The 22,690-nt window shown below is 39.7% G+C and overlaps 1 protein-coding gene across 3 annotated transcripts; it reads left to right on the top strand.

The window, feature by feature from the left end:
• The first annotated feature begins 3,471 nt into the window (after positions 1-3,471).
• thrap3b (thyroid hormone receptor associated protein 3b) lies at positions 3,472-22,083 on the top strand. 3 transcript variants are annotated; one of them, XM_085446991.1, is made up of 11 exons: positions 3,472-3,775; positions 9,885-10,039; positions 12,895-13,722; positions 15,799-16,404; positions 17,584-17,750; positions 17,895-18,006; positions 18,114-18,189; positions 18,781-18,962; positions 19,076-19,307; positions 19,723-19,872; positions 20,837-22,083. In XM_085446991.1, the coding sequence occupies exons 2-11, from the start codon at positions 9,918-9,920 to the stop codon at positions 21,062-21,064; spliced, it is 2,703 nt and encodes a 900-aa protein (XP_085303117.1). In that variant the 5' UTR covers positions 3,472-3,775; positions 9,885-9,917; the 3' UTR covers positions 21,065-22,083. The 3 variants fall into 3 exon arrangements, with proteins under 3 accessions (XP_085303117.1, XP_085303116.1, XP_085303118.1); XM_085446990.1 differs by having other exon boundaries at positions 3,472-3,846; XM_085446992.1 differs by lacking the exons at positions 3,472-3,775; positions 9,885-10,039 and adding an exon at positions 11,646-11,809.
• Positions 22,084-22,690: the final 607 nt, after the last annotated feature.

The raw sequence follows: 22,690 nt of genomic DNA, 5'->3' as shown, positions 1-22,690 counted from the left end.
ACTTTACATCACCCGTGTCCTGTACTTGAGTCCTCCCTCCTGTACTCCACACACACAGGGACGCTGTTAGTGTTGCTTAAATTAAAGTTTCTCCAATTATTATTGATGCATGCAACGGATTCTTAAAGACACCTGAACACACTGCAGTTGTAAACATTACATGAACATTTCAAAATTTGTGAAATTAAGGTCAATAAGGTTCATCCATCCATCCACTTTCAGAAAATGGCAACTCCACTTTCTTCCATACTCCACTATCCCAGCTTGAGCTGACTGCAGTTCCAACTTCAGTACCATCAACCCAGACTTCCTGGTTTGGGACTTTCACATCCTTTCTGTCACTGGAGAAAAGACTTTCAACTAACCACCCCCACGTGGTTAGGTTATGCTCCTGCCTCTCTCCCTTCCTAAACGTTGTGTGCTGAGTCCCTTTTTTTATGTTCTCCATACCTAAAACTGTGTCCCTTCTATGCTATCAGTTACAGCATCGTCTACTGAGAAGAACCTTGGACCGAACGCCACCAAAACAAAATAACTCACAATACATTTATTAAGATCACAACCCAAAACACATCAATGTTTTTGGGCATGTTGCATATTATCAGTCCTGATCCACTAAGCTTACAGTGGTAGTTAAGAGGGCACAACAGAGACTCCACTTCATGAGGTTTCTCCAGAGAAGCTCATGGTGTCTTTATATTGCTGCTCCATTGAGCACGTTGTCAGACTGCATCTCTACGAGGTATGCCAGCAGCTCCGTGGCAGACAGGATAGCCCTTTAGAGGGTCATAAAACTCTGCCTAGAAAATCACTGGCTGCACACTGCTGTGTTTGGAGGAACCTTTCAGTTCTCACTGCCTCAACGGAGCTGCAAGAATCACAAAAGATCGTCCCAAACCCATGGTTCACTACCAACTCTGACATCTCCAGCAGAAAGGACACAAGAGAGAATCTAACTTTACTGAATGTATTTGTGGAAAGAGGCTAATGGTCCACCAGCAGCTGCTAGCTGTCTTTATGTGGCTCACTCTGATAAAAATAGAGCACAATCTGCAACCAGTGTTTACTTCACTGATATAAACATGAACCAGTGGAAATGCAAAACTGATTCATTTTCATCACCTCATTGTTTTTAATTCATCGTTTTGGTCGCTCAGTTGTCATCGTCTGAAATAAAGTTAATCAGATTTTCAGTCTTACTTTTTATTTTCATATTTGATGGTTTGATTATATTTTGTCATCATTTGTTTATTTACATTCAGGAAGAATAGCTACTCCTACTCAGTATTAATCAGAACTTAGTCAAAGTTGCAAACAATTATTGTATTTTTAACAGCCAATTTCCCATTTTTAATGAAATTAGATTCATTTGTCCTGGATCTAATTATTTGTGAACCTCGATGACTACTTGGTGGATTTAAATGCTAATTTCTTTGTGCAGTGAAGCCAAATAGCGACAACAGAACTTCTCACTTACTGTACTATTACATCAGCGATGTTCGCTTTTTTAATGTTTATTTTCAATCTTGTTGTAAATCATGTTTGATGTTTGTTCTTCAGATCAGCTACAGTTTGTTGTTGCTGTTGCTTCCATGGTAGCACTCGTTTTGTGCAAGACTTCATGCTTCCACCAATTTAAAATGTTTAACCAATGTTTTAGTGCGTGTGAATTTTAACTTTATTGCATGTGGACTGTTAGTGTTAATTTACTTTAGTTTCCCCCGTATCCTCAATGTGCATAGAGTATATTTTATAAATGCAGTTTACAAGTTTAGGTGAGGTAAATGTGTAAAGGATTATGCTGCTAATAAATGTTTAATAAGGTTTTTATCTGAAGCACCAAATAAAATGATGCAGCGAGATCATGACTTTTGATTGAGTCCTTTATAAGGTCTTTATGTAGGGGGTTCATGAGCACTTTGGCCTTTGGTTCTTTGCGCTTCTCTCTTGCCTGTCTTCTGGTAAGTGTCAGGCGTTTTGGTTACTGTGAAAGGTTTTACATATTTGAGTTTCATGAGATGCAATTTCATGCTACATGTACAGGCAGGTAAACACAGTGGGCTCAAACTCTGCTACAGAGAAGCAGACACATGGACTTAAACAGACACACAAATCTAGTAGACATGTTTTCCATCTATTTGTTTTCATTTTCATCTCTTTTTCCTTTGACCAAAGTTTTTTTTAATTCATTCATTCATTCATTCATTCATTCATTCATATTTTTAGTGATTTTGCAACTTTCTGGTGGTTTTATGTGTCTTTGTAGTCCTCTTATGTAATTTTGTGTTAACTTCACATGTCTTTTGTGTTGCTTTGCATCTTAGTCATGTTTGTCTTTGTGTCTTCATGCAGTTGTTTTGCCTTTCATTTGCATGCAACTCACCAAGGCTGGTTTTGCTTTAAAGTTATTATGGATTTATCTCTTTTTCTGTTGTTTTTTCTTATTTTTTGGAAGCTACATTATTACTTTTGAAAGTGCAGCCTATATTTATAGTTTCTTGTTGCTTTCCCCCATCATTTTGTATTTCTTTTTAAACTGGGGACTGGAGACACTCCATTTAACCTGTTTTAAAGCATTATTTGGAACATGGTTATAATAAAAGTGTGTTCGTTAAATTTCCAGTAAAACAAGGAATACGTGCAGAACATGCAAGGAATGCTTTGTGACAAGAAAAAGAAAAACGTGTGAAACGTGAACTTATACAGGAGGTATAATTAACTGAGTGTCCAAATGATGCTTTACGTTTGCAACACATTTGTTTTGTTTTCTCATATTGTAGTTTATTTTATTGAGCTACATGCTATTCACCTTATTTAAGCTGTTATGAAATTTATAAGAAGGAACACGAGAAGCTGGAGAAATACCAAGGGCTCAGAGAAGAGCTCGAGAGGATGTGGAGGGTGAAGGTAACGGTGGTCCCCGTGGTAATCGGAGCACTAGGTGCGGTGACTCCCAAGCTAGGCGAGTGGCTCCAGCAGATCCCGGGAATAACATCGGAGATCTCTGTCCAGAAGAGCGCAGTCCTGGGAACAGCTAAGATACTGCGCAGGACCCTCAAGCTCCCAGGCCTCTGGTAGAGGACCCGAGCTTGAAGGATAAACCGCCCGCAGGGGCGTGCTGGGTGTTTTTTTTTTTTTTATGTATGTATGTATTTATTTTTCTTAATTAAATAATCTTATTCAATTTATTTTATTTTTTATTCTTTTGACGATGTCTTAATATATAAACAGACATCTACTGCTTTCCATGCCAAATAGTAGCGTAATACTTTTATAAATATTTTATTAAATTGTGTCTTTAATCTTTCTTCATATATTTGTGCATTTTGTGCACTTATTTAATTTTTATATATTTCATGTATTCACTGTATATATAATTTTTAGATATAGTACATTTGAATTTATTTTTTATATATATTTATATTTTATGTTCTACAGGTTTCTCTGCGTTTATGCATCGTCACAAAAAGTCTCGCGTGATCTGGACTCAGCGTTAGCGTTAGATAGCGTGAGGTCGAGCGTTAACTACCCGTGAATGTCGACAAAGCGCACTATTTAGCACAATTAACAGAGAGAGAGAGATGTCTCCGAGTAAATATGTTATGCAGTGTGAGCGTGTAGTCCGAGCGCCTTGCCTCTCGTAAAGGTACGGTGGGCCTGTTTTGTTCGCTAAGTTGGTTTCGGTGCCGCTGCTAACAGGCTAGGTGGCTAACACTCGGTCAGCGCACTAAACCAGGAAGGAGGGACCCGACGACCAGGCAGCCTGGCCTCAGAGGTTGGTCTACTTCTGCAGACATTTATTCTTAAAAAACGCTTCTCGTCCATTCGTGTGGAAACGCGAACAAGGTAAGCGAGTTTGATTTTGTGGTTGCGCTAATAGGTGGCGAAAAATGAGTAACGTGTTCATTAACGTTGTTGCCTGCAGGGGAAGTATCGATAGCTGCAATCGGTTTTTACTGGACTCCACGGTTGGGGTTGTACATTAAAACAAACCAATCGTTAACACATCGATGTTTAATGTCATTTTGTAAAGATTTTTCTTTCTTTTTTCCATCTCTGTGACACCTGCTCTCCTAACCTCAGGCAGTCTTCTTGCTTAAAAACGCATTCTTAAATGGTAATGGTTAACAAAATTAGTGAACCGATCGAACTCGAGGTTAAAGATGAGTGCTAGTATCCACGCTGACCACGCTTGTTCAAGCGCAAAATGAAATTTGGCTTTTTATGGAGTAGTTATAGGGCTTAGTGGTGCATATTGTATAATGCAAAGAGTGACACAAATCCAACACTATTTAAAGGTAACTGAGCATAGACATATAAAATAAATGGCTATAGGCTACGCCTAAGGGTATTTTAGTGCAATCTTACCAACTTGCATTACTCCCACAAATCCAGCCATGTTGTGAAACCCCATTAATTCTCGCCCCTGAACAGCTAACAAGGTGAGGAGTTGACCCACAGTAACATATATTCAGGACTTACCATGAAGTCCTGTAATTTGGCTCATTTTCATGAAAGATGCCTCCCTTTTTTCCTTTCTCTATCTAAAAGCAAAGTTGAGCCACACACTGTAGCTCCTGCAACCTCAATGGTATTAATAATCTTGAAATTTATCATATAGAGTGGTAAAATAAAGCTTTTGATTTAAGTATTTTTGTCACTGACTGCTCTCTCTGCTGCTGCTGTTGATTTCTAAGTGGTGGCTGCAACTTAGATCCCTGAAACTTAAAAAGTTGTGTTTTCTATGTTTTTTAGGAGCAGTAGCTGCAGCAGTGTTTAAAAGAAAAAGAAAAAAGACGTAGCAGCAAGTTAGAATCAAGTATAAAGGCATTTATTCATTTGCTCCTTCACCAATTTAACACCTTGTCACAGCAAGACGTCATTCAGTGGTTTTAGTGATGTATTGCTCAACACTGAAGCTCAGTACTGAAATACTTAAGAGTGAATACGCCATTTTGAAATCACCTAATTTAACATGATTTGTTATTCTGGTTCTTCCAGTTTTCACCCATGGATATTTTCCCCTCGCAGCTTCAGTTAGTTTCATTCTTCGCTCATCGTGCTTATAACCGTCAAGCAGCACTTTTTGCTTTTCAGAGTAACCCCAAACCACTTCTACATTATTTATTGCACATTATCTGATAGTTGAGTCGGGGCACGAGAAACACTTTGACATTCAGAGATGGTGTGCGGTGAAAGAGCTGAAGTTATTTGTGCTTGTTTTCACTTCCTTTTTTTGGTCTGGGCCAGTGTGGGTGACGCTTTAGTAGCATACAGTAGGTAATGTTGTGAGAGTCACCTTGCTTTAATTATCATTCAAAACATACATAAAGTCTGCAAAGGGGGCAGACTCAGGGGTGCTGCTTCTGTGAATATAAACTCTTTATAAACTCGCAGCTTTTATAAGCTTAGATTTGCATAAACAGTTTCTTAATGAGAGACTCGCTGCTTACACAGGAACCCTTTCATGCAAGGAGATTGTTTTCTTTCCTTGGTATTAGTCTGATTTTTTTATTTTTTTTTCACTGAAGGAATTTTTTGGCTGACCTGAATATTTATCTTTGTTCGAACCGTGGGGACCTCCCCTGTAGGATTTCCTTCATAGGTTTATTCAGGGGACAAAGAAGTATCTGATAATAGGTAGATTCTTCTGAGCAGCCTTGAAAACAAAGCATGCACCAATATCTGATTTGGATCGGATATTACTCAGATTAGGGCTGGGCGATATGACCCAAAATTCATATCTCAATATTTTTTAACTAGATGGTGATATACGGTATATATCTCGATATTTTTTTTTAAAGCCATAAAGTAGGAACAAAAAGAGGGTTCATAGTCAAAGCTGTGTCCCAGATGTCACACAGGCACTTTTATTAACATACAGCATAGAAAAAACTACTCAAAAATAAATTGTGAGCATTTATTAAATAATAATCCTCCATAAATAAAAGAAAACTGTTGTTTTTGTGTATAACAAAGAGCTCACAATTGTGCAGTTAAAATGTAAACTAAAAGACGCTGAGCATAATAACATAGGCAGATTTCACAGCTGCTCTGTTCCCAACTTCTACTGCGTGACTGACAGCCTGGAGTTTGAAATCCGCTTCGTAACCATAACCATATAGTAACATAGACTATATCGATATAAAGGATATTGTCACATCTTATATCTCGTATAAAAATATCGATATTTTTAAAAGAACTCGATATATCGCCCAGCCCTAACTCAGATCCTGACTTGGAAAAGTAGATCAGACATCACTGTCAATATGCTGATCTTTTAATTTCCGTTCTGTGTTTACTGGCCACCAGCAGCAGGACATTGGTTACTTGTAGGAGAGCTCACAGCAGCAGTTTGGAGGTACTTTCTGCCTGCTACACGGACAGCTTTTCACATTTTTCCTAAATATGCTCATCTTTCTCTCCTCCACACTGTTTTCCACCAACAAAAACACTCCATGGGGAACGTTGAGGCGAGCGAGATGAACAAGCATTTGTTCAAGTACAGTAAAATTAAAAGCTCTGAATTAAAAGTCAAAACCAGCAGTCAGTTTTCTCTCACTTGACGATGATGATGATGATGGGTCAATCTAACCACTCCCACACACACAAATAATTTTCAAAGCAAGCAGAGGTCCAGGCATGAACCTGTATTGATTATATGTATTGGGTAGATTCAAATAGGAATTATGTTAAATTTAACACGTTAAAGAGAGGAAGTGACCACCTTGATTGATGAGCGATCTCCAGTCACTTTGATTATTTGGATCATCATACATCGCTGCAAGCTGTTGATTGACTAAACTGCCACAAGCAAAAACCCAGCAACCTCGTGGTAGCCAGGGGTGAAAAACAGGGCAAATGGAAGAGATGAAAAATGAAAGTCAGAAATGACTCATTGACTCAGTAAAGGCTTTATGGGCTTATTGCCATGGTTTAAGCCCTGAGAAATTTAACATGAGAAAAACAATCTATAGAGTGAATGAAGAGAGAAAACAAAGTAGTGAATCAGAGAAATAATGCGCCAATAAACTTCTCCTCCTTACAACCCTGCAGGAAATTGCTGCTTTTAACTGAGAAGCAGGCTTTGTTTCATCTGCTGTCTGTCCCACAGACAGAAAAAAAAGACTGAGACAGGCAGCCTTCAACCTGGTCACTACTTTTTACGATGGCCTGTGTAGATAAACAATAATCTTTGTTTCACAGACAAATGGAAAAATGGAAACAAAACAAATTGCAATTTGAAGGAACCCTGAAAAGGGAAAAGGCATGGGTTCTTTTGAAGTAAAGTCAGCCATTGAGCATTCTCAAGTTTGGGGGAAAAAAACAAGTGAGGACCTTTTGTGCCCTAGATTTGCACAAATGAAGAAAACTCAAGTGGTCTGCAGTGGTGGTCTAAAAACCTGCATGAAAAACCTTTGTTTAGCAGGTAGAAAGTGGCGTCTCTTCAAACCACAACATTCGGTTAACCCCCCCACAGTTGTCATTTCATTGCTGTCTCAAAGTGAGATCTTAAAGGCTTCAGACTTTAGAGATGACAGTTTGACGTCATTATCACCCAGGATGCTGCCTCTTAAACATCCTCCTTAGTTCCTGTTGCTGTAAACGAGTTCTCTGCGCTTTACTGCACAAAAGCAGCTCCGCCCGCTACATGCCTGCTGCTTTCTGAGAGTTTGAAAAACACTTGAAACACCCCTGCACCCAATTTAAAGTTAGTGGAGGGTAAAAATACTTGTTACTTTATCAGAAACTGGCTTGTAGATGAGTTAATTCACAATTCACAAAGTGTGGGCTGAGAGAGGTGGATTACAAAAATCTTTTATGTTGTTGATTAAATATTTACGTCTAAAAAAATACTAATGAAAAGTCATAAAACAAAAGCAAAGCTGTTGATTTTTTTTTTTTTAATTTACCAATAATAATCCTGCTTATTGATAGGAAAATGGAGAGGTGGCTATCAGCAAGCAAAAAGAGCCATAAACGGGGAAAAAAACTGAAAGAAATTCATCATAACATCACAATAAAACTGTGGCTTGTGATTAAAGTAAATTGGGACACGGCGTACTTAAGTTTAGGAATTGTTGCTGTAGATAAAGAAAGTCTCATCGTCTTATCCTGCAGTGTTGGGATAAAACACCATCTGCATCCCCCAAAGGCTTCTTTAATCCCTCACCTCCTCGGAGGTTTCTGTCAGCGTTGATTAATTAGTTATTTTTGGAGTTGAGGTTACTTAACAGGAGACGGCGTCTGTTTACTTCACTGCTGCTCTTTAACTGTCGCACAAAACAATGTTTAGTAGAAGTGGTAAGATTAAAAAAGAAAGAAAGAAGTAATTCAGCGATGAATAGTGTTGGACAAGCTGTCTTAAAGAAAAAATCTACTTGTTGAATTCAGAAGCATTAAAAACCCTTGTTATTATTGCAGTAACTATGGCAACAACCTTTAGGGGTGCATGATTAAACTACCAATCAGTTATTTTGGGGCAGTCTCGATTACTGAACATGATTTTTCATTAACTCAACAAAAGATTAATTTTCAAAGCGGATTTTCTTGAACTTCAGCTCTAACTCGAATAAAGAAGTACTGAAGTCACAGGTTCGCAACGCCACTCCCTCAAGAGCAACCGGTGCTCTCCTGGCCTGCAGCTGCTGCACGAAAATTTTAAGAGCAGGTGGTAATCATGAATTTCCCTCTGGCTTTCGTAACCCTTCTGATAGATCAGTCGTGTTTGAGATTAAAATCACTGTGTGTTTAACTGTCAGTTAAGACAAACCTTTAAAGGGTTGTTATACATCTAGAAATTTGATCCTTTATTAGAAAAAGGCGATGAAGGAAAAAAAAAAGAGCTTAAAGTTTGGAAGGTCTTAAAACATTTTAAATGTCACCTGTTATTTTTCAAAATTTGTAATTTGCAGTCTTAAATAGCAGCAATATTTATATTTGTAGCTAGTAATGATTAGCATGTTAGATTTTAAAAAGGACGAGAAACTTAAATAGTGATCAGTTGATGTTGATTTACTTTCTTTGTATAATTATTATTATATCGTTATAAAAAATAATTTTGAGTAATTTTTTAACCCATCCATATGTCCCTTTTCTGCTGCTTATGTGGATCCAGGTGACATGATATAAGAGGAGTACTTTGTTTTGCCCTTGTTGGTTTCCCATCATATTGAAGGTGAAAAGAGAATAAATTACCTTCACTCGATTTTAAAAGCATCTAACAGGTGAAACCCAGCAAGAACTCCTTTTTCTTTTGTGTATCTTAAGACACATGTTCACCACAGAGCTGATTCTGTATTTCTCACTGGATTTACTTGATAAATTCGTTTTTAAAGAAACAACAAGCCTCTCACATTTGGACCATGTTGTTTGTATCTTGTTGCCATCTCGGTGGCTCGACTGTGGATGTTGAAGCGTGTCTGATGTTTAGCCAGCTTTCGCTCCTCTTCAGCAACAGCCTGAATATCTTTTGTGCACAGAAGCTCTTCTCCTCCTGTCTCATATTGCTGCCGGCTCTTGTGTATATGTTTACACCTTGATCCTGCTGTCTGCTGCGGTCTTTAAGCTGGCCCATTGGCCTTGGTTTGTTGCCACTGAGTTGGTTGTGATTTATTTTCATGACAGTTCAAGGTCATGGGGGGCCGCAGGGTCTTGGTGATGGGTAAGAAGGTGTTGCGCACATTATTCAGTGTCTATCTGTCAGCAGGTTTTGAAGTGTTTAGCTGCGTAGTCCTGATATATGTTTGTTTCATTTGATGTTTGCCCGACATAACAACCTTTGGTACTTGTTTCATTTGCTTAGTGATGCCTGGAAAGTACATTCTGTGTTCAAGCAGCTGTGTTCTGTTTTTTTTTTTTTTTGTTTTGTTTTTTTTTCCCAGGAAAGCAATACTTTTACTGGCCTGAGATCAAAGATGTCAAAGCCTCCAAATTCTCCTGCTCGGTCCCGCTCCAGATCCAGGTCTAGGTCCAGATCCAGGTCCTACTCCAGATCCCACTCTAGAAGCCGCTCAAGATCCAGAAAACGTCGTTACAGGTAAACATTTGACTGAACCTTTGGGTCACAAATATCAGTTTTTACATACTTTGACCTCATAATTAAATAAATAATTGATGGATGGATGGATATCAAAAACAAGGAAAGCATATATTAGGTTGAATATAAATAAATATTTCAGTATGGCTCAGCAGGGTGGCGTTTTTCTGATATGTGCTGCTTGTGCTGGATATTGACACTTATATGACTCCAAATTGACACATTAGGAGGTGCATATGCTTGCTGCCAGCTGAGTCAACTAGTAAGAGTATAATATATAAAGAGCATACTGTAAATGTAGGCTTGCCAAGAGGTCACACACATAAATTACGGTATATTAAAAAAAAAAAAGTTGAAGTGAGATGAAATTAAAACTTATAAGATAAAAATATTAAAAATAAGACCACTCTTTCCATTCCGGCTGCCAGATAAGATCAGTTTTAAGTTATCAGATCACTTGAGTCTTAAGATAGCTGGTATTCTCTTAACTTACTGGTTGTAAGTTAAGAGCTGGTTTTGTTTAGCTGGCTCTTCTCTGCTGTCGAGTAAGTCAACCAGTAAGATTGCGTGTACAGTAATTATTGTCGACAATATCGGGAATAAATAAATGTATTGTGTTAGAGCTCTGACTTAAAAGAGGAGGAAGAGGAAGAAGTGGAGTTGAGTAAGAAGAGAGCGCAATGAGGAAGAAATACATGATAAAATATACAAACGTTAAATGGTCGAATATAATTTAAAAGGGGTGATCTTTAAATTAAAAATGAACTCATAATTAACACTTTACAGCATTTTTTTAAAACTATATTTCGTGTAAAGTTCATCAGATCTCATTTATCCTTCATAATTCTCGGGTATCTGGACTATCCCATTAGAAATCCATTGTGGTGTAGAGGGTTAGATGATAGAAGGCTTAGAGGGGAGTGTCTGCCCATTTCTAAAGGAGGTCAAAGCATTCATTTCCAGTAATCTTGCCTAGTTTGACAAACTGGACCTTGTTTGTTTTGGAACATATGATGTTTGGCATATGATGCAAGTAATAGTTGCTGTCATAGATTTTGGCATTTACTATCTAAAGAAAATTCAGTCAAAAATGAGTGCAAGTGGAGTGTATTTGTGTACAAAGGTCTTTGTGGCTTTGGTGTTTACTGAGTACGAAGTAACAAGGAAATGCTCGGCTCGTGTTTCACTCACTATCTGATTCGGCTCATCTTTCAGTGAAGCACTCATGCAAAGGGCTGAGCGGTTTCAGTGAAGATCGTTTCTTCCTAAATTATCTCTCACAAATACAGATGTTTTGCAGCTGCATGTATTTGTGTAGTATGCAGCATTTGCTCAGGTTCACTCTGTGGGTCCTTCAGCCTTGACTCAACGCAGCTCATTCTAGGTTTGATTTGCATGATTTGTTTTTAAGCAGTTTGCATCAGCGCACCTTCACTCTAAAAATCTACCGGCGTGCCTTTCTATTTCCAGTCTGCCTGTTTTTGGAGCCAATAAACACATTCAGAGACAGTTGTTAGATTGTTTTCTTTTTTCTTCTTGCCGTATTGAATATCAATGATTTTTCAAAGCAGGAAATAGAAGATAAGTCACCACTCTTGGCCTTGTTGTTATCTCCCTCCCTTTCTGATGCCTCCTCCCTCTGGGTCTACTCGTTTTTCCGACACATTCATTAAGGCCCTCGTGTGCGAACAAGTGTTGTTTTTTTTTCCCGTCTTGTATTTGATGCAGCCGAGTCCACAACAGCTCTGTTTCAATGAAAAGGTCCAAGGGGTAAGCAGAGAAGATTTGTTTTCTTTTTCCAGGAGAGATAATCTGTGTTGCATGAGTAAAAGTTTGACTTTGATTTTATCTGGAATGTGTAGGTGAAGTTCCTTAAGTAATTTTGTTGTTAATGTAACCGTTTGCTGAAATGGAACTCTTTTAATCACGGAGATCTTTAATGTCTGTTTTAGTTTACATGTGAGCAACCTGCTGCTCCTTCCAATCAGGCCACAGTGCTCAGTAACTGAGCTCCTGTTGGAGTGTGCACCTACATTAGGGTCTGTGGACCACTATGGTCCGTTTTGTAGCCTCGGAGATCCACGAGTGAATAAAGATTTTGTGTGACATCCGAGTCTCAAAGGTTACCAGAGCAAAAAGACCTGTTCTTGATTTGGGCTCCATCTGCTGGTCAGGCTGCTGAGGTGTTACTCCTGTATTATGAATCAGTATAAATTTAAGCATTTAACTTGGAGGGCTTCAACTTATTGCTTTCAATGTCTATTTTCTGAGTTGGTTGTTTTTGGCTTGTAAGATGATGATTGTTGCTTAATTTGTTCAGCAGCAGCCCAAACAAAATATAAAGTTTTAAAGCAGACCAGGAAATAATCACATTAAATAATAATTTGTGCAACGGTGACAGTTTTTCCTGTCTTAGAATGGGACTTTGGGAATGTCTATTTACTGTGTGTGTTGGGATGATTCAGTCCTCCTTTTTTATTCCCTATTTCTCAGACCTTTAGTTTTTATTAACTGGTGAAAGACCTAAACCTCTTTGGTGGATGCCATTTTTTTATTTTTTATTTTTTACGTGCAGGAATAGATGTTTGTTTTCAAAGCTTTTTGTAGCACCCACAGACTACTAATGCACTAAGATTATAAACCTTTAGGTTTTCAGAAGTTTTCATTCAAATCTTGTATCCACATGTCAAGTAGACCCGGTTGAAATGTGTGATACTTTCCTAAGAAGACAACAGTTTGACAGTGATCTTTTTGTGTTTGGTGTTGTGTGAATTACCTGTACTGACTTGTTCTTAATGTTATGAACAGCTTTTCACATGTATCTCCTCTTCTCTCTCCCCCCTCCTTTTATTCAGTTCTAGGTCTCGTTCCCGTTCTCGCTCGCACTCTCCGTCCTATAGAAACTATCCTTCTCGGGACTATCAGAACAACAGAGGTGGCTTCAGAGGTTACAACAGAGGCTACCGTAGGCCGTACCACTACCGAGGTAGAGGCCGAGGCTATTACCAACGCGGCCATTACCAAAACAGAGGTGGAGGAGGTTATGGCTATAAGGGTAATTGGCAGGGTGGTGGTGGTGGTGGCGGAGGAGGAGGAGGTGGCGGTGGTGGCGGGGGCGGCTGGCATGATCGGCATCATGACCAGGACCACCATTCTCACAGCCCCAGGAGGGGCCGCTCACGTTCCCGTACACCCAGGAAGCGCTCGGGCAGCCGGAGCCGCTCCCGCTACTCTGATCGTTCGTCTTCTGGACGATCCCGCCATTCTAGGCGCTCCAGCTACTCCTCTCGGTCCCGCTCCTCATCCCCACGCCACCGCAGCAGCAAGGGAAAGCCCAGCAACAAGGATGCTAAAGACAAGCCAGTTGAAAGTCAGGTTGAGAAGTCTACTCCGGAACCAGATGGCAGCGTCATCGAGAAGACTTCTGGAGGCAAATGGATTGACTACGATGCAAGCCCCAAACCAACCAGCCCAGAGACTAAGAAAGAGGATGCGCCTTCTGGTCCTGAGGTCAAAGGGCCCACCAGTGGTGGCACTATGTGGAAAACCATCAGCAGTGCATCACCTCCAGCAAAGAGCCCCACAAAGTCTGGACAAACGGCCTCGTTCAGCGGATTTGGATTCTTCTCAAAGGATGATGTCAAAACTACAGATAAGACTGTGATCTCTGCTGCCTTCAAAAAGTATGTCCAGTACTTTATTTTAGATATTGAAATGTAATTATATTATTTTCTCTTTTTATTTTTCCTAACAAATCATGAACGTTATTTGTCTTTCAAACATGTTTAGCTTTTTTCAAAGATCCTTGGAAGAATACAGTTTAAAAAGGAATGAAACATAAGACTCCTGATTTTAAGTGAATTGAAAATGTAGCCGGCTGTTTTCTGAGAGGAAGTTGTATGAAATCCCACTTACTTAAGACGATGGTGTTGACGTGAGTATATAACCATGAAAATGTGAGTCATGGTCTGTACTGTTTGCATTGGGGATGGGCTTTTTTTTTTTTTCCATAAGGTTGTTTAAGTCAAATGATGACAAGCATCCTGAAATTTGAATTGGCAGGTGATCTCCAAATTTGGTTGTAGTGCTTGTGTTTGTCTGCCTTCAGTCTCTTGAGGAAAGTGAAGGGTAGTTCAAGCTTTTATTTAAAAAAAAACAACACACTAACTGGGGAATTAAATTAGTGGTCCTGGTTCTTAAAAGCAAATGTAGAAGTGCCTTAAACCTGTTTTAAGGCACTATTTTTCTAAATGGCCAGCAAAGGGTGATGTTTAAGGTTGCAATAGACTTCTGGTTCTATAGAAATATGTGAGAAAACAGCCTCAGCCTCCGTTATTTTGTGGTGACTTTATGATCAACCCTCAGGCCATGCTGTTTAGAATATGAAGCCAATTTGTAAATTATAATAATTTTTGAGTTAGAAAGGACAATTGTTCAGGATTTGCATGTTGGCTCACGAGTAATTAGCCCCAGGTAATTAGCAAATGAGCATGCTGTCAGATCCACCCCTTCACAAACCAGTGGGAGATGCTGCTGTCTAAAACCCTTTAAGCCATTTTTCTTCAGAAAAAGCAAGGTCTGCTGATGGATATTTGAAAATGAAGTCATGAAATTCAGTAATTATAGAGCTCTGAAGGGGCTTAGTAAACAGCCTAACTGCTAAAGTTGATCTGAAATTAGGTGCTTTAGCTCCTGTCCCTTTAATCGAGGAATTACCTTTTCATATTCTGACCTCAATGACTTTAAACTTTGGCGATGTATATTTGAGCACTGACCATTGTAAAAACAAATGGAGACAAAAATAAGGCCGTACCGTACCAATATGCTTTTATATTGTAAGCTAAAGACCCTACAATAACAGACTCCACTTTGGTCATGTAAATGGAGAGTCTTTTTTTTTTTTCACACATTAAGGTTAATTATGGACTTTGACCATTTATATTTACATTATATATTCTATAGATAGATAGATACAGAAAGAAGGCATACATTTTCATTGCTATGCAGATGACACCCAGCTTTATCTTTTCATGAACTCACACAAGTTAGCTGAACTACAGGAATGTATTAAGAACATTAAGTTTCTCTATGACCTCCAATTTCCTGCTTAGAAGCAGTACAATAACCTCTGATAACTGAGGTTTTTGTATGCGACTCTAAAAATCCCTAACCAGATAGTTACTCTGGGTGGCATTAGCTTGGTCCCCAGTAACACTGTGAGGGATGTTGGAGTCGTTTATTAGACAACTAAACAAATGTGTAGGACTATTATATAATTTGGGAAGTGTATCTAAAATGAGCAATATCCTGTCTCAAAGTGATACTGACAAACTAGCTCATACATTTATTACTTCTAGTCTATTTCTGCCTATAAATACACATTCAGATTCATGATTCTGTTTTATTAAGTGTCATTAAGCGATTTTTCTTTCAGAATAAAAGGTAGTTTCAAGATTATTTGTGATACACAAGTTTGACAGAAATGAAAATGAAAACATTAAGGAAGGACAGAAGGTTGGGTAACAGGAAAATGTCTAATGTTTCAGTAAATAATCTTTTTACAACCTGGTTTTAAGCATGCCCATCCCCAGTGTGTATTGTACCTTTCACTTTCAGCTTGTTAGAACATGTTGCACTTGTGTGGTCTTGTTTTCCCTCTTGCATTATTCATCCCAGTCTGAAATTATTAATTTAAATCGTATTATTGGTTCACTTGGAGGTGCGGGTGCTAAAGTTCACTTTGAATTTCTCTGTTTCAGGTTTATGGCTGAGAACAAAAACAAAAAGCAGGCAGCTGAAAAGGAGAACAGTCGTGAAAAGGAGCAGATCACTGTAGATAGAGAACAAGAGAAAAGTGGCAAAACTGGAGAGCTCTTCAACCTCTCGTCCTTTGGTGACATCAAGGGAGACAAGACTATGCCTTTCTTTGAGGCTGGAGAAGAGGAGTTCCTCAAATCACACGGGATGAAAGAGAGGGACCTTGAGGAGGATGCTGAGGTAAAACCTGCCCTCGTAGCTCGGGACATGTTCGGGAAATGGGGGGACGAGTCAAGCTATTCAACATCTTACCCGTCCATTAAGGAGAAAGTCCGTGTAGACCCCGAAGACATAGACCCCATTGATGATGTGGAGGAGGAGTTGTACCGAAGCCGCAAACATAAGAAAGAGGAGAAGTCCAAGAAGAAGGAGAAGAAAGAAAAGGAGAAGGCCAGAAGGAGTTTGTCCCCACCAACCACTTCAAGAGAGAAAGACCGGCCACTGTTCCCTGGAGCTTTTCCTCCTCGTGAACAATCGCCCGCACCGCGTCTGTTTGCATCAAAAGAAGACTTTGAGCTCAGAATCGCTTCTTTAGATGAACTTCCCAGGTATGTGCAAATAAACTACAAATAAAATGCGACAGCAAACGCGCTCTAGTGTGAACCCTCATGCGCAAAAGAAGACGTCACACACAACGCGCTCTGTTTAGACGCAGAGCAAACAATATTGTTTGACTGATGGCCCTTAATATAAAGACTTCGGACTTTACGTTTCCCAATTTTTGCTTTAAGTTATTTTGTTATTTACATAATAATGTAAATAACCTAATAATTATCCTTATTGCTGTTTTAGAGGAGCGGCGCTTCAAAGGTTAGCTGCAGATTTCTGTCAGAATCTGCAGATTATACAGTACAAATAAAATGTTCACGTTGTCTTCCCAACAGTTTCACTGACATCTACTCTGGATGGCCAGGAAGCGTTCGCGATGTCTTCTCGGGCGCTTCTCCGGAGCTGATAATTGGCGTCTGTCTTGTGTCAGTGATGTAAAAGACGGATTAATGCGACCTGACTGTTCAAACAGCAGTCGCTTTCTAAAACATCAGATATGTATCGGATTCAGTACCACTTATGAAAGTGACCCAGATCGGATTTGAAAATATCGGATTTGTGCCGTTCACACTGTCACACCATGATCGGATATGGGTTGCATAGGGTCAAAAAAAAATCAGATTTGATGCGCTTTCGCCTGCAGTGTGAACGTAGCCTAATGCTCACGGGCAGTAAAGGTGGCACCAGTAATCTTAAAGCTTAGCTGGACACTTTTCTATTTTTAAGATTTCAAACTACCAAACTAGCAAATCTCTCAATAAGGAAAGAAAGAGATGATTTTTATCGGTGTGACGTTTGCATTTTAAACTTCACAGCTTCTTTAAAAACAAAAAATAGCGTCTGTATTTAACATTGAACTCGAAATTTGGTGATTTTAAAAACACAATATTCCAATGCCATTTTTCTTTCTTTCAGACACTTGAAACATGAACAGACTTCCCTAACATTTGTTAGATGTAGTTATTTATTTACTGTTCAGGGAAGTAGTAGACTACCATCTGGTGGACACGCTGTGCATCGTAATTACATGGTTGAAGGGTGTTTCTCTCTTTTTTTTACTCTTGAGTTTTCATTTGTCAGCCATTATAAATGCAGATACCAAATAGCAAACATTTCATCATATATTTGTTCAGCATGTTTGCATTAATCTTTGCTCCTTCCTTCCTGTTTGCTCTTAGCTCCTCCCTCTCTAAAGATCGCCACCTGCCCCGGGAGCTGCTGAATACCACTAAGAAGGATCCAGAATTTCGCTCCATTTTCCAGCACATTCAGTCCACACAGCTCCGTCGCAGCCCGTCTGAGCTGTTCGCTCAGCACATAGTCTCTATTGTGCACTACATCAAAGGTACAGTGTGTTTGCAGTGTCACGTCCGTGCAAAGGTTTGGGCAAACTGATGAGCTCCGACGATTCATTACTTGCATATTAGCGAGTTATCAGCGTTAGTCTTGTGTGTATTTGGAATAATACCTTTCTGTGGTTTGTCTGCAGCTCAACACTTCCACTCCTCTGACATGACTCTAAGTGAGCGCTTTGCCATGTACCAAAGAAAAGCTGCAGAGGCAGAAATGATGAAGCCAAGGAAGAGCCCAGAAATCCACAGGTAGCCTCCAGAAACGACTATCTGATCATTTTTGATTAATTCATCCAAGAATCTCTGTTCTGAAAACTTCCTACAATCACTAATGAGGCTTTTCCCTCGTCTTTTAGGAGAATCGATGTTTCCCCCAGTGCTTTTAAGAGGCACTCTCACCTGTTTGAGGATTTGGAGGAGGCAAGCTACAAGGTGACGAGCCCTTTTGAAATTTGACGTATGTGGAACAAGCAAATCTGAGACAATCCAGAGCAGCAGTGGTTCAGCTTTGTGCTTTTCTTTCAAAGGATGCGTATTTCTAAATCAAAAGAGCCCAATTGTGTTTTATAAGTGCCAAGCAAGCCCCCCAGCCTATGAGATATGGTTATTGATTGGGTATGTACGAACCCAAGCAAAGGCTTAAAGGAAGTGAATTAAGATCCCGAGTCCAAGCCTCTCAAGGGACGATTATCAGTGCCTTTACCTTGTAAGTATTTTTCCTAAAAAGAAAAAAAATCAAGCCACAAAACTGTAAAATTCAGTTTATTTAAATAAGCTACATGCATGCTGCTGGTTTCCACAGATACTTCCACAAATAGCTGTAAGATATAAACATTTTGTTATCATAGTTTTTCTACATTTGTAACAGTTGCAGATTACGGTAACATGTTTCTTGACCACCTGAGGGAACGCAGTGTTTGTATAAGTTGTATACAGTGTGGTGCTCTGTGCATTCATTCAAAAATTTCCCATCAGCCCTGTGAACGGCTGCTTTAACTGTTTGCTAAAATCGAATCTCTGCAGGACCCAAGTAAAAAGTTCAAAGGCGACGTGATGGACCTTCGCCTGGATATTGAAAGACGTAAGAGGTTTGCTGGGAAGGAGCGCGACTTCAAGCGTGAAGGGGCCAGGAGCCCGGGAGGCTCCCAGGGACTGAGTAGAGAGAGATCCTCTGAGAAATCTGGGAAGCACCACAAGAAATCCAAGTTTGTTGTTATTTATTTGACACAGATTCATAACAGCAGTATCAGTATATCCACTGATTCATAACTTAGTTTTAATGACGCACGTCCTTTATTTTTTGTCACCTGCCTTACAGGAAGGGTAAGAAGAAGCGGGATCGCTCTCCTTCCTCTTCTTCCTCCTCATCCTCCCAGTCCCCTTATCCTCCGCCATTCCGAGGCAAAGAATACATGGGGGAAGGGATGGAGCACCCTGAGGAGGGCTTCAGCCACACACGCTATCCACCGCGGGACTACGCTGGCCCTGGTGACCGAGGCCCTCGAGATTATGAGGGCCATGGCATGGAGAGAGGCCGAGGCCGTGGATTTGTAAGTTCCCTTCATCTTTGAATGTCTCCTTGGCTGTTTTTGTTATTGACATGTCATCTTCTTGCGATTTCCTATCCTAATGGCAGTAGACAGTAGACTGCGCTTGTCTGCTCTGTTCCTTCCTCCTAATGCTACGGATCATAATGTGGATGATGACAATAAATGATGATGATGACAGTCTATCATACATATTCCATGCACTACATGGTTTTTATAAAGGTAACGTAGCGCCAGTCAGTGGAAAGTCAGCTCATCACTAAACTCTAATGCCTGTAGTCCGTGTGTGTGTGTGTGTGTGTGTTCTTGTCTCATTGTCACAGGACCTAGTTATAATCTTCTCCTCCATCTCGTTAGATATCAAAGAGTTTGTCTCAAGACTGCGAGTTTCAGTCCTGCCTGTTGTTTTTGCTTTCAGTTCCCCAGAGTCAGAGGAAGAGGTTGGAGCAGGGGAAATTACCCCGGCAACAACAGCAATGGAAACCCTGCCAACATAAATCCTCCAGTGCGGCCGCCTGACGAGGAGTGGGACCCTGAATACACCCCCAAGAGCAGGAAGTACTACCTGGTGAGTCTCTGCAGCTGCTAATTGATTTACTGGTGTATTTGAAATGGAGGACATGCAAAGCCGAAAAAGTAGTCCAGTGAACAACAGCTGTTCAGTCAGTGCAAGGCATAATCCAAAATATATACTCACTGCTTTATTAGGTACACCTTTCCAGTATTGAGCTGCACATTCTTTGGCCTTGAGAGCTGCTCTGCTGGATTGTGATTTGGTGACTGGGATCATTTGAGTACTTCTGCCGCTGCAGCCCATCTATGTCACGTGCATTCAGCGATGCTCGTTTGCACGTCTTGTGATTGCTTGAGTTATTGTTTTCTTCCTGTCAACTTAACTCACCAAGACCATTCTACTCTGGCATCAACATGACATTTTCATCCAGAGAACTGCAGCTCGCTGGATGTTTTCTGTTTTTCAGACCGTTCTCTGTAAAGAAAATAGTCTGTAGAGACAGTTGTGTGTAGCTTCTGAAATACTTGAACCACCAATAACCATTTAAATTAAAGTCACCTAAATCACTTTTATTCCTTATTCTGATGCTCAGTTTGAACTTCAACAGGTCGTTTTGACTATGTCTAAATGCCTAAGTGCATCGAGTTGCTGCAATGTGATTGGCTGACTAGATAAGTCTTAAAAAGAAGTTGAGGTTTGCCTAACAGAGTGAGTGCTATTCCTACAAAGTTGATTCTGTTGATCTGGATGTCTAATGTTTTTTATTTGTATTTCTTTTTAAGTTTCTGTTTTCAGTTCAGTTTGAGTGAGTTTGCTCGATCCTGTTCAGCTTTTATTGTTTTCAGCGGTTCAGTTGGTTTATAAATATGATGTAGGAGTAATTTGCCAGAAATTCACTGGAGTTTGTCTGAAAATGTTTTAGCTCCTTCAGAAAAGATTTCAGGTGCTTTGGACTTCTTTGATGTTTAAGCGTGTGTGAATGTTGTGGGATAAATAAATCACATCTTTACACTTTCAGCACGATGATCGCGATGGAGAGAAAACCTGGGTTGATAACCGGGGCAGAGGCCGCGGCTCCTTCCCCACTCGCCGAGGCCGCTTCGTGTACCGGAAGGGAGGCAGCAGCCCGAAGTGGACCCACGACATGTATCAGGGAGGAGAGGAGGGGGAGCTGGCAGACGACAGCCTGGAAGTCGACCATAAAGAAGCCAAGGGCGCCGGGGATGCGCCGATCCTGAAGCAGTAAAGCTCTCGCTCCATCACCTACATGTAGAAGTCCTATCAGAGCGGTTAGAGTGGTGATGAAGGGGTTAAATTTCTGTTTTTTCCATCTTGCTTCATCTCATGTTTTAACGGTTAACATGTTCAGTGAGTTCTCTGTGTAGAAGCGAAAAGAGGAGCGCAACTGTTACTGTGATTGTTTTTTTTGTTTTGTTTAGGTGTTAAATGGTGAGTTTTGATTTGTGTTTATCGCATCGGCAAAGATTCGAAAAGGTAAAAAATGTTTCCGCGGACACGGCAAAAAAGAAAAGAGATTGTGCCTTAGGAAATAATACGGTCACGTGTCCGTCTGATATGTTTGAAGGTGAAAGCGTGTAGGAGAAATCTGATTAATCTGTTTTGGGGGTTTTTGCATGAGACATTTGATTCATACGTTGCTCAACGGGACCAATCGGAGGCAGATGCCCGGCTCGCTGATTCGCAGACGTGGCGGTCTCCCCGGGCGTTCGTCACTTCTGCTTTCTGAGCTTTTACACGCAGCTCATCAGCAGCTGCTGCATATTCTCGTTGGTTTGTGGATGTTTCCATAGTAAGACGGATGTGTTTTAGACAGAAAACGCGTGAACATTTTTCCGGCGCCGTCATATCTGTTTAGATAAGAGGCCATGTTTGTCTAGATTTTTAATTAAAATAAAATCAGTAGTGTTACATGACATAATCCATGTATAGAATTAGATCTGAAGCTTTGTAATCCTGCAGTTTTACTTGTGTAAAAAAAAAAAAAAACTAACTGAAGAGAAATGTGAAGATTTGTGGTGAAAAAAAACAAACATGATGTGATGATTTTAAATGGAATCGACCTGAACTAGCAGAACTAGTTTGGCCACATCTCGCCGCGCCCTTCTCGTCCACGTTCGACTGTACATACTGCATGAATCAAACAGGACTGATTTTGTTCGGTCTGATGCTGAAATCTTTTTTACTGTTCAAGAGCTTTGAACTACCCGTCTTTTAATTTTCAATAAATTTTTCTTTGATTCGGGGCATTTTTGTGAGTGTTTTTTCTTTAGAAAAAGAAATAAATGCAGTTTCAGGGGTATATGTTATTACATGTGGGTTACAGATCACATTGAATATACAAAAACACAAAATCTTCACATAAAGTGTATTATCCTAGAGTTATTTATCGACATCTAAAAACATGTTAAGATTTTTGCATATTTTCATGCCTCTGTGCTAATAAATTCTTGTAATTGCTGTGCATTTAATTTAAAAACTATAAGTATTATTCACACGCAGCTAACTCTAAAAGCAGTACAGTAATCAATCTAAAAGAGACATCAATAATTAAAAACTGCAAAAAGTCTCAAATGACATTATAAAGCTTCTCATTTTTCATGAACACTTTTAACCCGTCCCACCCCCGTCGTTATCGATGGTAACTAACAGCGCTTAAGACTTTAAATCTCATCTGATATATATATTTTTTGCGTAAATATGTTTATTATAATTTTAAAATTAGGATGCAAGATTTCTGAGCTCATTGAGTGCTGTTTATTTTTGCCTGGAAATTAGCACCACAGTATAATTTGCAGAGTAAATTGTTTTCAGCAACTAAACGAGAAGAATGAGGAGATGGAGCCATCTAGTG

The sequence above is a fragment of the Copadichromis virginalis genome, linkage group LG22, assembly GCF_057382275.1.
Source record: "Copadichromis virginalis isolate Kocher_CV1m ecotype Utaka linkage group LG22, C_Virginalis_male_GT1.1, whole genome shotgun sequence".
NCBI lineage: Eukaryota > Metazoa > Chordata > Actinopteri > Cichliformes > Cichlidae > Copadichromis > Copadichromis virginalis.
Note: the sequence above shows the minus strand (reverse complement) of the source record. Positions and strands in the feature narration are given on the sequence as shown.